The 16,761-nt window shown below is 44.5% G+C and overlaps 1 protein-coding gene across 2 annotated transcripts in view; it reads left to right on the top strand.

The window, feature by feature from the left end:
• The window catches only part of LOC119650189 (beta-1-syntrophin), a 259,314-nt gene that overhangs the window by 87,650 nt on the left and 154,903 nt on the right, over positions 1-16,761 (top strand). For both annotated transcript variants that reach the window (XM_038052749.1, XM_038052748.1), the window contains exon 2: positions 13,841-14,174. In XM_038052749.1, coding sequence (XP_037908677.1) covers positions 13,951-14,174 — 224 coding nt within the window. In that variant the 5' untranslated portion in view covers positions 13,841-13,950. The remainder of the gene's footprint in view (positions 1-13,840; positions 14,175-16,761) is intronic.

Below are 16,761 nucleotides of genomic sequence, written 5' to 3'. Positions count from 1 at the left end.
AGCGCCTACGACCATCAGTTATTAGCCCTGTACCTCGCAATAAAATGCTTCCCTTGAAGGCAGGCCGCTCATCGTGAAGAAGTAGAAGCCAGACAAAGCATCGTCTCTCCAACTGCGGTATCTGAGCTTTATTAGCTAGCGCCCTTCCGCCATTCAAACCGTATTTAAAATGAATAACGTAGGGGGGCGAAGAATGAAGACCCAGTTTTTCAGGAACCAGAGGGCCAACTCCGAATACTTATTTAGGAAGTGTCCTACTTTCAGTTCAAGGCTTAATATATGTATTCTGCGAAACCTTCGAAAAGGTATCAAGGCCATATATTCCGGCCGATTTCCACAAGGAAGTATTACACGCTGTTCATGATTCAGTGCACCCAAGTACAACAAATCGGTTAACCATAACACAACATTTCTGACCGTCCATGCACAAGGAGGTCAATTCTCGAACTTGACAATGCAACGCATGTCAGAAGTGCAAACAGCGAAACATGTGAAGCAAGTTGTAGACGTGGTCCACAATCCATTTCGACATAATTGGCTCTTTGCGAAATTTGCAGTTTTAAATAATGCCTCCGTGATGGCCTACCTTGTGCCGAGGTCGTCTGTCGAGAGTTGAATCCAACACAGTTCGGTATGTCGGTAGTCGTAATCATTGACCATGGAATGTAGTTCGAGTGCCTTTTTTTCGGAGCTAGCAAACTCGTCGGTTGCAAACGGGACCGGACAATCGTGTACAGGGCCGTATAATGGTCTAAGATGATCCTTGGTCGCAGATCCTGCCCCCATTCTACCTGGCCTTCAGATAGCCAATTACCAGGAATTTACTTTAACTCCTATCTAGCTGGTATATAACCTGAGATTCCCCAGCAATCCTGTAGTTGACGCTAGATCGGACCTTAACACCCCCAAGTTTTTGGGCCTGTTCCATACGCAAAACATGACCAGCGTCTCCAGAAATCTCGACTCCTGCACTAGTGTCCTAATTTGGATGGACGCTTCCGAGATACTATATACACACGCACCTAGTGCATCAGGTCACATGATATTAGCTTGTTTCAACTCGTGTAGAACATGACAGAGGGGACGAGAGACGAAATTTTTCAAACTTTTACAAACGTGACAGTAAGTTTGCATCTCACAACTTTCATAGGCTTGAAGGTAATTTTGAACCTAATGACAATTTTTACGGATACGACCAATTGGATGATCACGATTCGTTTTGAGGGCGCCAGATGCGACCGCTTAACTCCGTCTCTGCGGATCATATCTACACTATGATCACTTTTTGGGATCTGGTTTACCATGGCTCATCTTTGCCAATCAATCAGTTCCTTTTCCTGGGGGAAGTTTTGTTCAATCCACTTTCTTAACCGATTTCGAACTTTTGTCAACACACGTGAATACCTAAAGTAAGTAAATTAATACCAGCCTGTCGGACGAATCGAGTGGATCGATTTTCATGAAGTTTTTCGACAAGAATTTAGAGACCCATTAGATGACTTAGACATCTTGAAATTGATGGAAGGCTGCAGTCAAGGTCCTATAAACAAGGTCTATAAACAAGGAATCCGTGCAAGGATTTTGACAGCTACCTTAAAGTTTGGCGTTCGCTCGCAGATTGGGTAGAAATGGTCTTACCGGAAGATTAAATGGCAGAGTCATTAAGTCGCCGAATGAGACCCGACGTACAGAGGAAAATTTTCTACTTTCCGGCTGGCACGATTGGTGAGTTCTGCAAATTAGTGCAGCTGAGCGACGATTTAGAAGCGGCTCTGAAGGAGGCTCTCTGATCAATAACAGTTGGAGGACCAACATTTTCTTTCCAATTTGTTTTGCTGGAGCTGTGGGCCGATTGGATATATGCACGAAGACTGTTTATAAGATCCCAGAATCTTCTGCTATGATTGCGGGTTTTCAAACCCTTCTTAGCCCCTGTATCCAAAATGTTGATACCACAACTAGGCGCCAGTCAACAGGGCTTTCGTATTTTGGACGCACCGGGCTGGTGATATTGTGAAGACATCTTCCACAGCAACTTCAAAAGCCACCAGCAGAAAGAAGCAATTGCACCAAAATATGTTGTTAGAAAAGTAAAGCCTAGAGACGCTTAACCGACCCCAGGAATCCGATAGCATTGATGCGACGTGGAGTCAGCTAAAGGGTACAATCAAGACTGTCCAGAGAAAACGATTGGACCAGAATCTTCGCACAAAAGGATTAATAATAATTGGCTTGACGAAGAGCAGCCAATCGATGAGGAAAAATTTTAAATCAAAGCAATATCGGGAGCAACCCACAAGAGCCAAATGAGAGAAATTCGGGCGGTTGACAAAGTCTGAAGGAAGAAGAGACGAAAACATTTACATATTGAGATCTGTAGATTAAATGATAACTTTAATGGGCATAATTGAGGATGTGGTTTCAGCTTGACGAAAATAATGACAGCAGGATTCCAGCCGAGAATCACATTTTGAAGGGAAGCAGTGGGGAATCTTATTGGAGACAATATTTCGAGGAATGCCGCACATAAATGTCCGTGCGTCAGAGCAACAGAGGCTGTACCAGAACCTATCAGCAGCAGATGCTAGAGAAATGCGGGGAAAGAGGGTAGTCTGAAAAGTTTCCGACCTAACAATGATACAAGACATTTTTTCTTTAAATTTATTTTTATTTTTCTACATAGTCTCCTTTTAAGTCTACCCCCTTCTCTCAGCGATGCTCTCATCTCTTTAACACGTTCAAATAGTACTCGGCGTCTTTCTCTCCTCATTTGGCGAATACCTTTGTTCTCTGAGCACAATTTTTAGATTAGGGAACAAAAATAAGTCGCTTCGGGCTAAATCTGATGAATAAGAGGGCGGTCAAACAGTTCAACCCATAATTCGTGGATTTTCGCCATGGCGCCACGGTGTGAGGCGGCGCATTGTCTTAGTGAAACCGATTTTTTTTTTCTTCAAATGTGGCCTTTTTTCTTGGTGTATCTAAGTTTCATTTACGGTAATTGATTTATTGCGCCTAAACTTCGTCAACGGAACGTTGAAACTATTCATTCGAACACGTTTTTCGTCCAAACAAATGCGGCAACCAACACGTTCTTTGACATATTCATAGCACCTGCTACCTCTCTAACTTTAATTCGACGGTAGTTTAGTACTATTTGGTGAAGTGTAGCGATGTTATCGTTAGTAGTTGTAGTTTTTGGACGTCCTGAACTTTCATCGTCTCCCAAGCTTGTACGGCCACGTTTAAATTTAGCTACCCAAAATTTCATGGTGGTAAACGATGGTGCAAAGTCCTCATACACAGCGTCCAACTTATCTTTTATGTGCGTAGGTTTATTTTCTTTCAAAAACAGACATTTAATGACAGCTCGATCCTCGATTTTTTTTCCATTTTCACAAAAGCACTCACATCGACTGACTCAAACATCTGTCAAAAAGTGGACAACCACATTCTCTAACCTTTATTGGCGAGTGCTGTCATCTTCACGTTGAGGTCGGAAACTTTGTAGACCACCCTCGTATTTGTTGCCGTCAAACAGGTATACGACAGTATCAATCGGTCAATACTGTACAAAATACAATCAGAATTTGAAACTCCAGTGGAATTGGTTTGACTCATTAGAATGACAATGATAGTTTAAATGGTAGAGTACTATAGAAATTGTTCTAGATTGCGGTCTATGCGGATGATATGGCAAGCGACCACCAGTAAAACCCGGAAACAAATCGGAGGAGTCAGTGACAACGCGAGTTACACGTGGCTCCGTTTTTGATATTGGAGGACGCGGTTGCTCGACCAGGAAGGGTGGAGACGAAGACTTCGAGGACCCAAGAATTGACATTGGACTAAAGCCTTGTTGCTTCCTCAAGTTCCTCGGGGTATCCAACTGCCTATGATCGACCTATTCTCGGATGAATTTTGTCCTACGTATAATCTAGATTTTTTTAGCAATCTTCCAACTATAGTTTTCCTTCTGGATACCACTTCCTAACCACATTAGCCGGCATTTTCGTTGAAAACCACTCCACGTTCAGTTCGGGCCAGGACCTTGCTTTTGCTTCCTCCACTTGAAATTCGTTACCAGAGGATTACGTCCCTCCACACATATGCTGTAGCTCTACAATAACTTCCATCAGTGATATTGGTACATTGAAGTATATCTTCAAACAACTTCCTTTTAGTAACCAAACTTTCCCTTGGCGCACTTGTAACATTCAAATGATTCAAATTGCTCAAATCTTTCTCCTCACTGACTCCATACGCCAGGAGCGGTGGCAAGTAATGCACACATCTCAATAGCCAAAGTTGAATAAAAAAAGGAATATGAACCGAAAATGGATAAAAATTTCACTTCCGCCATCGTTTGATCCAAAAATCTATCCCAAGCAAGACATCATCGTCATCATCTTTCATCTTTCGTCATCTTAACGTCGCTCTCGATGCCACCATTGCCTTGAGAATTCCTTTCAAAGGGATGATGTTTTTCGATCCTTATTACCTTGTCACCGATATAAACATACTAAAGTTGATTGACTACGAATAAAGGAGGAAAAAATATTGAATTTTCAACGTAAAGTAGCGCGACGTTAACTTTGTTGCTGCTGTCGATGAAGCGAGGTTGGGGGTGGGAAGGGATGAATATATTTATGGCGTTAGAATAAGGGATCGGGGAGATAACTAGATTTTGCAGTAGGAGATGAAGTTTTTTTTTGAAGTGTTAGCGATTCATGCTTAGTCGACAAGGCTTTGAGCCATGGTCCCTGCACGCTTTCAGGAGCACAGTGCATCCACTGGCAGACTGCAGTCACGAAAAAACGGAAGCCTGAACAGGTTTTAGGGATTTTGCGATATTCCTTTCACGGGGAGTATGCCTTTGTGAGAGAACCATCATCGATTCAAAAAGCAATTTCTTACGTTATTGGATCGAAGGTTCTTTTTACATTTATGTAAAATATTGACTAGCGTTTTCGACCAGGATAGGTAAGCGATTTTTTAGATGAGATCTGCTTACTTGCTTTGATGGCTTAAGATGATTTATTTTTCCGCCTCAAAGCTGGGATTTGCAATTTTCGTAGATACTAAATTATGATGCCTGTGAGTATCATCGCTATAAAGTTCTAGCGCCGACTTATGAACTCCATTTCCCTTACTGTATCACTGGGCTCGCTGATTTAAGTCGCTTAAAGGCGCAAATCAGCAACAACTTATCCATTGACCTTGAACGAATTATGTCCCTCTTATACCATCATGCTGAACTTTGAATTTTCGGCACTACCACCGCAGGGAAAGGGGATGGGGATGAATTACAGAGAAAGAGCAAGATATCTCCTTGTGGCGCGGCAGGATTCGCTGCATTCGAAATTTATTTCGAATGTCGCGAATACCAGCGGGCAGATGACGCCACCGGCGCTCCACTCAGTTCAGACCTCGCTACAAGAGTGAGGAACAGAGTAGGTGGCGAGAAACGTCAGATAAAAAATAATAATAAGAAAAAAGGGGGAAGAAGATAGTTGGCAGTCATTGTGACAAGAACGAGTTTTGTGCAGAAAGAGAATAGTTACGGACGGAAATCAGTATAATTTCTAATATCCCTGAATTATAATAGGAGTAGTTTTTTGAAATCGTGTTTTGAACGTTGTTAAATACAAGCTCCTAAATTGGTGACCCCGACGTGATGTGAACACGCAACCTTCGGAGAAATATCACGACCCTTCCTCCCCATCTCAGAAGGTTACGTTGCCTCAATGTTTGTTATTTTTAGGTAACAATGGTAAGATTTAACATTGAACCCCACCCCGGAAGGGGGTGGAAGGGGTCTGAAATGACTGTCAGGAGATACTCCTTTTTCTACTGCGATAAAAAATTGCGGCTGTCATCTCCCCTCTCCTTATTAAAAAGTTATGGCGCTATAAAGGCTGAGTATTATTGTTGTAGTGAATTTTAATTTGGTAACCCCTGAAAATTACACGAGGTTTGCAAAGGCGGTGGTAAGATGTACACACCCTTCCCCTCTCATCACCTCCAAACTCGCCTTGGTTACCAATAAAACTGATAAATGACATGAAAATAACCCCTCTTCAGGGGACCCAAAATTTTTTTAGTGGGCGCAACTACCCACTTCTTAAACTGTACTAAAAAGGATAGGACTTTCGCATCTTCCTACATACACTTTTGTGGCCCCTTCTCCTTCAGGGGTGGGTTTGGCAAACCAAAATTCTACGTGCGGTCACCAGGTTTCTGCCCCAAAGATGTGTTCTGAGTACGGTTCTCTTCAAGATCTACACAACCGCCCTCCATGAGAGGTGCTCCAATATAGTGGAAATCTTCCAATAAAGGGATGATCATCGTAGTAACAGGGGACTCCAGAGAGAATGCCGAAGACTTCTTGCGTCAACAGGCATGTCTTTTTGCTAAGCAAACTCGAGCCATCGCCTTCTCGAGAATCCACATTGATATATTTGGACTATGCATCTTAATGTCCTCCTTGAACACAAAAAATCCAGTGAATTTCGGATGCCCCGTTTATTCAAAGCTTGAAACAATCTGCTTCCTGTTCAGGACATTCGCAGTTAAAACAATTTAGATTGCTCAATGTTTCAACCACAGCATTAAACTTTTATTCGTCTATTTTCCCCGTCTGGTGGGCGCTTTGATGGAGCTTCATACTTTTGGGGGAGACCTTCACTGTCACTTCGTCAATTTCTGTAAGTTTTTGGGAGAGCTCTTCCCTCTAGGTCGTCTTCGGCCACCCAGGATGGCCGTTTGTTAATCTAAATAGCATATTTGCATTGCAAGCAGTTTGTGCAAGTGCAGAGACGTGATAAAACCCGTGGCTCAATCGTAAACATAGTGAGATTGATTAGTTCCTTACCCAGTATCCAAGCGAACATTACGTTCGGTTTCGTCTTGTTGCGTAGAAGACAGAGCTGGTTCATTGAAAGGACTGGCTGGAAAGAGGTTCTTTGGAAAAACAATTATATTTTCCGAGTTGCCACAATCTCACAACTAAAGGGGCGCTGGTGGTGATGGCGGGTGGTAGGTTAATGGGAGAATCCGTCGAGAACTCACCGCGACATCGAGCACGTATGCAGAATGGTATATTTCTGTATGGTTTGAACCAGATTGTGCGAGAGTCCCAGAACATCAAGGGAAGCCTTGAAGGATTTAGGTACAATACCTGTAGCTGACAATATTATGGAAACCACCCGCTCGAGACGCCAAATTTCTTTGATTTTCCGAGCCAGTAGCTCATAGTTTGCCTGCTTTTCCTGGTATTTGCTGTCAATGTTGCTATGATGGGGGATAGCAACATCAATAAAATACGCGGAGCGACCCGTTTAGTGTCGGATCAATACGATACAGATGTAGGATATCGATTAGCCAGGTGTGCGGGACACTGTGGAAAGCCGTGGCATAATCGATATAGCAGCTAAAAAGACTTCTTTGGTCCTAGAACTACTGAGTCGATAATGAGTTGCTCTTTGCAACCCCTTGAACCGACTCGGCAGCCCTTCTGCTGCTCGAACAGAATGTTGTTGGCTTCAAGGTGCGCATTAACCCTTCCACTAATGATGGACGTTATGAACTTGTGCCTGCGGAGTTCTTTTTAGGAATAAGGCAGGTAATCCTCGCAGTGGGGAAGGGTGGAAATTCCTCAGGCTGACTCATGACCTGATTTATGATGTGTGCCAATCGTACCATGTATACTGGTGAGCTTTTTGTACCAGAAGTTCTGCACTCGATCCAGACCTGGGCCCCTCGTCGGTAACATCTGCAAAGTTCATGCCAGGCGTAGTGACATGACGGGTGCCTTCGGCGATGAGCGATGATCCACTCAGCATGCTGGCCGGGTAACCCCCAGAGTCCACCCCAATATTCTATTTTTTCCGTCACCGAAAACTGTACTATCTGGACGCTCTGTTGGGATTCGTTGAGTGATCTGAAAAAACTCCGCTGGTTCCTCGCGTAAATTGCAGTCTGGACACATCTGAAATGACTTTCGCCATATCGTCGTAACAGACTGCATATGACAGAAACTTTCTGTGCTAGTGTGTCCAGAATTCCAACTATGGGTGTCTCAATGGGGATGGCATAGTTCCGGTAAACCCTCTGCACTTTATTTCTCACCCGTCTGCTGGCATTTCCAGTGCTCATCTGAATCAGTCTAGAAATGTCCTGTCTTAGTGAGTCCCGCCGACGTTCCAGATGAATTTTCCATGGTGGATCTCTCTGGTCACTCAAATCAAAAACACGAAAGCGAATCTTCAGACCGTGCAATATGATAGCCGCAACTGCACCACAATACACAAGTGATTGTAGTTGCAGGAGCGACATATCAGCACACAGCCGAGATGCAATCTCAACATTGAATTCAGATAGAATTCCCGGAGTTGCTGGAGATGCATACATAGAGCCTGGGAATACCTAGCCTATGCAAAAGTTCCTTATCCGAGAATTCTAATTCGCTCTTTGGAATTCGTCCCGAACCCCAGCTTAAAACCCAGCTGGACGGTGGAGAGGAGTGTTTCGGCGAGTCTCCTTCTTCTCATTGGATGGATTTGCATTTTATACCTAACTGCCAGGTGTAGATAGATAACTTCCTCAGCGAGTAATCTGCAAGAGTGCAAAGTTCCCGCACTTTCCTCACCTTCCCCCTGAGACGCTGCGGTGGCGTACAGCCATTCAGACTGAAACTATCCATCCCTCCTCCTTTCACAACCGGGCTTGGGATCGGTTTCGGAGGAGTTATTATTATTAATGATAATAATTGTTATTCACTTATCCCTCTCCTATTGGTTAACAGAATTCTTGTCCTTAAGGCGGGAAAGCGAAAGGTGTAGCCCGAAGTAATGTGTCACTCGGTTCCATTCTAGTTATTTGATAATGGGAAGGTATTTGCTTGGTAGTCCCACGGCATGCTTTCGCTGGAGTTCAAAAACACATTTACCTGTCCTAGCCAGAAAAAGAAAATGGTTAGAAGCCGTTAGTTTCGACATTCCCCAGCGAAGATCATCATCATCATCATCAAAGGCGCAACAACCGGTATCCGGTCTAGGCCTGCCTTAATAAGGAACTCCAGACATCCCGGTTTTGCGCCGAGGTCCACCAACGCTATCGCTCCATCTTAGGCAAGGTTTGCCTCGTCTTCTTTTTCTACCATTAATATTGCCCTTATAGACTTTCCGAGTGGGATCATCCTCATCCATACGGATTAAGTGACACGCCCACCGTAACCTATTGAGCCGGATTTTATCCACAATCGGACGGTCATGGTATCGCTCATAGATTTCGTCATTGTGTAGGCTACGGAATCGTCCATCCTCATGTAGGGGGCCAACAATTCTTCGGAGGATTTTTCTCTCGAACGCGGCCAAGAGTTCGCACTTTTTCTTGCGAAGAACCCAAGTTTCTGAGGAATACATGAGGACTGGCAAGATCATAGTCTTGTACAGTAAGAGCTTTGACCCTATGGTGAGACGTTTCGAACGGAACAGTCTTTGTAAGCTGAAATAGGCTGTGTTGGCTGACAACAACCGAGCGCGGATTTCATCATCGTAGCTGTTATCGGTTGTGATTTTCGACCCTAGATAGGGGAAATTGTCAACGGTCTCAAAGTTGTATTCTCCTATCCTTATTCTTCCTGTTTGATCAGTGCGGTTTGATGTTGTTGGTTGATTCGTCTTCGGTGCTGACGTTGCCACCATATATTTTGTCTTGCCTTCATTGATGTGCAGCCCAAGATCTCGCCCCCTTTGCCGCCTGCTACATCTGGATGAAGGCAGTTTGTACGTCTCGGGTGGTTCTTCCCATGATGTCGATATCGTTAGCATAGGCCAGTAGTTGGGTGGACTTAAAAAGGATCGTACCTCTTGCATTTACCTCAGCATCACGGATCACTTTCTCGAGGTCCAGGTTAAAGAGGACGCATGATCGCGCATCCCCTTGTCGTAGACCGTTGTTGATGTTGAATGGTCTTGAGAGTGATCCTGCTGCTTTTATCTGGCCTCGCACATTGGTCAGGGTCAGCCTAGTCAGTCTTATTAATTTCGCCGGGATACCGAATTCTCTCATGGCTGCGTACAGTTTTACCCTGGCTATGCTATCATAGGCGACTTTAAAGTCGATGAATAGATGATGCAACTGTTATCCATATTCCAACAGTTTTTCCATCGCTTGCCGCACAGAAAATCTGATCTGTTGCTGATTTGCCTGGAGTGAAGCCTCTTTGGTATGGGCCAATGATGTTCTGAGCGTATGGGACTATCCGGCCTAGCAAGATAGTGGAGAATATCTTATAGATGGTACTCAGCAACGCGATACCTCTATAATTGCTGCACTGTCACACCTCCACTGTATGAGACAGATAATGCCTCGTTGCCAATCGTCAGGCATTGATTCGCTGTCCCATACCTTGAGCACAAGTTGATGAACCACTTGGTGGAACTGGTCGCCTCCATATTTAACCAATTCGGTTGTAATTCCATCGGCTCCTGGCGACTTATGATTTTTTAGCGGATGAATTGCACGGACTGTTTCTCCTAAACTTGATGGTGGCAGTATTTGTCCGTGGTCTTCAGTTGGCGGGACCTCCAACTCGCCGATGTTCTGGTTGTTCAGTAGCTCATCAAAGTACTCAACCCATCGCTCTAATATGCTCATTCTGTCGGAAATCAGATTTCCCTCTTTGTCTCGGCAGGATGAGCATCGAGGTGTATAAGGCTTCATCCTGCTGACTTGTTGGTAAAACTTGCGCGCCTGGTGCGGTTGCTCCCTGTACTTTTCTAGTTCACAGACTTGTTGGTTCTCCCAGGCTTCCTTTTTCCGTCTGCGAAGTCGCTTCTCCGCTCGACGGAGTTCGTGATAAGTCTCTGCGCGTGCCCGCGTTCTTTGAAAATGCAACATTACTCGGAATGCGGCATTCTTCCGTTCCGTTGCTAGCTTACATTCATCGTCGAACCAGCCGTTCCGACTCCTTTTGCGGCTGGGGTCAAGTATGTGTGTGGCCGTATCCATGATAAAGTTCTTCAGGTAATTGTGAAAATCATTTGTTGATGCTTCATCTCCAGGTCCTCTGTTGACTCCGGTTATTGCGGCATTCATTTCCCTCTTATAGGTGTCGCGGAGGGTTGTGTTGGGGATGGCTTCAGTGTTCACTCTCACCTGATTGTCAGAGGGGATTCTAGGTGTTATTGTTCTTCGAGCTCGGAGCACCATGCCAACGAGAAAGTGATCCGAGTCAATATTGGCCCCCCTATATGTTCTGACATTCACCAAGGCTGAGAGGTGGCGGCGTTCGATCAACACGTGGTCAATTCGGTTGAAAGTGGCCCCGTCTGGAGAGGCCCACGTATATTTGTGGACCGCTTTCCGCGCAAACCAGGTACTTCCAACAACCATTTCGTGTGACCCTACTAATTGAATAATCCGCAGTTCGTTATCATTTGTTTTTTCGTATAAGCTATGGGAACCAACGTATTGCCTGAATACGGGCTCCTTCCCTACTTGGCTGTTAAAATCCCCAAGTATGATTTAGATATCATATCTGTGACACGCTTCGAGGGTTCGTTCTACTGCCTCGTAGAAGGTATCCTTTTTCGACTCTGCAGTCTCCTCTGTAGGGGCGTGGACGTTTATGAGGCTTATATTTCTAAATTTGCCTCGCAAGCGCACAGTGCATTGCCGTTCGCTTATGTTTTCAAAGCCGATAACAGCAGGTTTCATTTTTTGGCTGACTAAGAAACCTACTCCGAGCACATGGTTTACTGGATGACCGCTATAATATATGGTGTAGTGGCTCTTCTCCAGGAAACCGGTCCCTGTCCATCGCATCTCTTGTAACGCTGTTATATCAGCCCTATATTGGGACAGGGTATCGGCTAGCTGCTCATCAGCTTCATCTCTGTACAGGGAGTGCACGTTTCATGAGAAAATGCGCAAATCGTTGATCCGTTGTCGTTGCCGGGTCCGTCGTTTTAAAGTCCGTCCTGTTCGAGGCTCTTGTTGTGGCTTTGTAACAAGTTGTTTTCCGTGTAGGGTTGTCAGCCCTACCCAACCCCCAACCTGGGGGACCAGTAGGTACAATTTGTCCCGTTTTTAAGCGCGAGAGTCTCGCCTTCATCCTTCTCCGCCTGCAGCTTTTCGTTAAGAAAGAGCTCCCAGCGGTCACCACATGGAGGTGGAGGTTGGGTTTGGTAGTAGAGCTGTTGGTGTTGGTTTAGCAAGCATTTCCCAGGTTTTATGCTCCATCATAGGTACCAATCCACGTTTCGCCCTGGGACCTATACTACCCTTTGACCACCCCCCAGCGAAGATAGTCAGACACTCAGCGAAGATAGTCAGATATTTTGAAAAACTGGACGTTTAGATCTCCCATTACAACTAGAGTACCGTCTCCTGGGCTACATTAAACTTTTCATTGTCTTCGAAAGCCTGCTTTGATCCGTAGCACTCTCACTCCAATCCAAGGGTCTCAGCTACATAGCTTAGAGAAAGGGTCGAAATTTATAACTCCTGTCAATAGCTGAGGATGCCAGATTGTGCCTGAAAGTGTACGTAATGACTGACGGCCGTACTGTAGGTTTGCGAAGCAGGTTATCAGCAACTTTACCAAAAGTAGTTTCACTTTGTGATGCCATCACGAGAACTTGGAGAGCTATGTCAACATCTGGGCATAAGTGGTACTTAACCTGAAGATTAGGGACACAAAAGTTGTCCGTGCCTTTCAGTAATGAAAGGATTTACTGGAGAGAAGAGAAGAACAACAAAGAAATGATTCACATTTTTATGCAAATCTCTCGAAATGAGATATCTCCTCGTTTTAAGTTATCGATTATCTAGAGCTCCACGCACACAAAAACCGAGGATCCTTGACATACTCCCTTAATTCACCATCGCTACATGTTGCACGACAGGTGTGGCGGGCGAAGACAAGTACTTCCGATACTGCCACCCCAATATTCGTACAGGCAATGGCTTTTTGATCTCAAGTTGCACGCAGCTTCCAGGGATGAATAGCAGACCCCGGGGGATGGGATGTCTCTCGTCTCTCTGCGAAACAAGCGAAGATTTAATTTCAGTCGAAATAAATAACGACATGATATAAAAAATTCAAATTATATTCTTGAGGGGATTTTTTCGATTTTTTTATCTCCTCTACTTGCTCTACTTGTCCTACCTGAAAAAAGTAGGAAAAATGAAGGAACAGAAAAAAAGGACTTGAAAAATGAAGGATATTCCTTCGTTGAACTTCAAGGAGGATGAAGGAGGAGCGGCAGAGCAGCAATGGCGGATTGTGCAAATAGAACGGAAAGTTTGGGGGAGATGAAACAGTAGCAACCAAGAATAACATATGTTGGGGATACTTATTTACGAATTTAAGGAGGATTTGTGCAGTCAGCTGGGTAATTTGGTTTTCGGGTAAAAGAAGAAATCATGAGGAATACGGCACACCACAGGTGTTTGCAATGAGTTTTGTAGATTTTTAAAATGAACACGATTCCTTGGGGACGGTGCGGTAGCTCGTGTATTTAATCCAATCTGTCTTAGAGAGTGACATTAAGGGGGGAATCCTAATAGCTGAGAGAGTCTTTGATGAAATTCGGAATGTGTAATTTCAGTTCAAATCCGGCGTTGAGGGAAGGAGTGAGAAATTTAGTCGTTCTTCCTTCAGTGCCAATTAAGCTACTGGTGGATCTTATGTTCCCATGAGCAACATAGACTTGTCATCCTTGAAGTCCTTCAAAATGTTCAAGCTTTCAACTGAAGGCTGGATTTTTATCTTGATTTGTTTTCAAGCCTTCATGCTTGTTATTATCCCGATTATCTTTTTTTGTTGCAGATTTGACTTCTAGGATTCGTGCGGAATATTTAAAGCATGTCTTTGAAAATCAGCTTTCAAGATTAACATAGACTGGATTCTGGAATAGAGTGAAAAACGATAGTGTTAGGATGGTGGAATCATCTGGTCTGAATAGGCCACCAGCTTCGCAACAACCAATGCCACATCATTCGACAACAACGGCAGCAGGACTTAGGTGTGGAATTCTGGAGACGCGTGTTCGGGGTGCCTGGTATCGAGTCCTGGTTACATTGGAAACGGACTATTTGTCAATTAGTTTAGATGAATCGTGTGAGCCCACAGACCATTCGACGACGTTAAATGGAACTTTGGGGTAAGTAATATAGATTCCTAATTACCTTCTTTTTCGGTGAGTTTTAAGGGGGATGTTGTGGATAATTCTGAGCCTCCCCTCCCCCCGGCCCCTCTTGGTGTCTTAACAGCGTAGAATGAAAATCTTTACAATTACATTAATGGGGGAGTTTTTTCCTCAGTTCTGTGGTAGATAATATCTGTAAAGTTGAATGGTAGTGATAAGTAGCGAAGCTATAGAAGGCCACTAAAGCCACGTTGTTAGTCCTTCGTCATTATACCGTGCGCCTTGAAGTATCCAAATCTTTGCTGTCATCCGATATGGCTATGGGATAACTCTCGTGCCTGATAAGTTTTTGCTGGTGTCCTGCTTCGATATCCGCTTAATATTATGAAAGTTCCTCAACGTCAACTTAGGTGTCTGAATATCCGGTAGTACTCTGTAAGCTTTTGAGCGGATTTTTGCCAAAAAGGAAGGCTAAATTGACTGACGAAGAATGGGACCTCGAATAGAAAGAAGAGTCAACGGCAGGATAATCCTATTTATCCTAATTAATAAGCTTAGATTTGGTTTATTTAAGGATTGATCGATTGCACCCACTGCATCTTTTTCGGCTCCTTTGTCTCTCTCAACCTGCCCTGAATCTTCTTGACCATGTCCTTCGCAGCATTCCAGTTCGCCTGCCACGCAAGCATTTTCGCAATTATATTTTCCGGTGCTACTGTTCTTCCCAATGTCTCCTCTAGACAGTTAGGTGAGTTGCCCAGCTTAAACCGATTTACGTTAACCGCCATGTCATGTGAGAAACTGCGTGAGATCATAGTTTATCACACCTTGGGTTCTTTGCGTCTACAGGAATCAATGTTGGGAATTAATCTGTGGGTTCATCGGCCCTTTTCCGTCCGTTCCCACCGCTGTTGCCACCTGCTTTCTCCCTTTGTGCTTTTTTCATGGGCTGATCACATAAGCAGTCTACGAGTACATCGCGGACCCCCAACATTTGGCATTATCCTTACTAGGGACATGCCTTGGTGCAAACATGTTGTGTAAGTGCTGCTTGAAATTTAGGCTCATATCTTTCGTCCCTGCATGGTATTTAATTGCTGGTTTCAAAGTGATGATATGCTTCCCCATTCTGATATGAACAGTGGTTTCCTTACGCCGCTTCGTGATAAGCACGGTCTCTGTTTAATTCTCCGTGAGTGCAAAGGTGCATCTTTCAACCACTTCTTTATAACAGTGATTGTTTTGGATGCACTAGCAACTGGGGACATCATTATACTTGATGTTCCACGACAACGGTCCCAGAACAGGGCCCTGTGGAACACCCGCAGAGACAATGTATTCTTTGATTCCATTTTATGTGTCGTTTCGGGCCCTCTATCTGTTAAATAACTGTCGAATAGCGCCGATGACCTTCTTATAAGGCTCCAACTGGCCGAATAGAACGCATTTTGCACGTCAAATTTAATCACAGCACAATACTTGCTAGTACCACCCCTCCCGCGCATTACATTTTCAGCTAAGCCAGTGACCACTTTGATAACGTTAACAGTTGATCTGGCCGAACAGAAGGAGAATTGTCGGTTTCCTAAGCGTCCCAGACTCTCTACAGCCTGGAGCAATTGCTCGAGCATTTTCCCATATAAGCCAGTAGGAAGATGGTTCACCAGGAGGCTTACCAGACTTAGGCAACAACATTCCTCGTTGCTTTTTCCATATTTCAGGAAAGATCCCATCCGCTAAGCATGCTTCAAACAGCTCTACGAATATGTCTGTCCTCGACTCAACGGTTAGCTTAAGGGTTTGGTTTGGTATACCATCGAGGCCCGGCGCTTTGTTGTCTCCCAGCTTATGGTAAATCTCCGCTGCTTCCCTTGTCGTTACTGGGGGTATTACAGCCATATCTAAAGATGTCTGTAGACTGTAACCGCTTGTGACCTCCTGAGGAAACAAACTCTGAACGATTTTCAGTAGGAGATCGAGACAGGTAATTTGTGGAGCTGCCTGATCTCTAAATCTCACCCATCACAACCCTGTAGGTGCTTCCCCGTGGGTGTAGATCCACCTCTGCGCAAAGTTGCTTGAAGCAGCTCCTCAGGTCTCTTGGACGTTCCTTATAAGCTTACTGTTTCACCCTGTTTTACCTCCTGGTTAATCCTACCCAATACTCTCTGGGCCGCTCTGGCACTGTCTCATACATTCCTATATGGTTTGGTCCCCGCATGCCGACTAGGCTGTCCTACCGCTAGGATCGGCTAACCACATATTATAGTTAGGGTTTCTATAAGGTTCGCTTATTATAGCCACTTGAACGTCTGATCCGTAGATGGTCTGCGAGATCAGGTCTTCAGCGACTCTACAGTGATTGGGGTTGATTTGGATCAACCTCATTTTCTCACTGCATTTAACGCCATTTTGAACTCGGGACACTTGCATGACCTGTTTCTCCTGCATCGGTCAGACCAATCAATCTCACTTGTACATACTCTCGCCGTTTCGGGATTAGCTTTTTAGGGTGACAGACTACCAATCCAGTACGGATCCTCCCGACATTCAGCAGTTTGCGCGCTGCTCCTGTTGGTAGGCGATAGTTGCCGTCTTTGTA

Source organism: Hermetia illucens, chromosome 2 (genome assembly GCF_905115235.1).
Source record: "Hermetia illucens chromosome 2, iHerIll2.2.curated.20191125, whole genome shotgun sequence".
NCBI lineage: Eukaryota > Metazoa > Arthropoda > Insecta > Diptera > Stratiomyidae > Hermetia > Hermetia illucens.
This window is presented reverse-complemented; position numbering and strand designations above follow the sequence as displayed.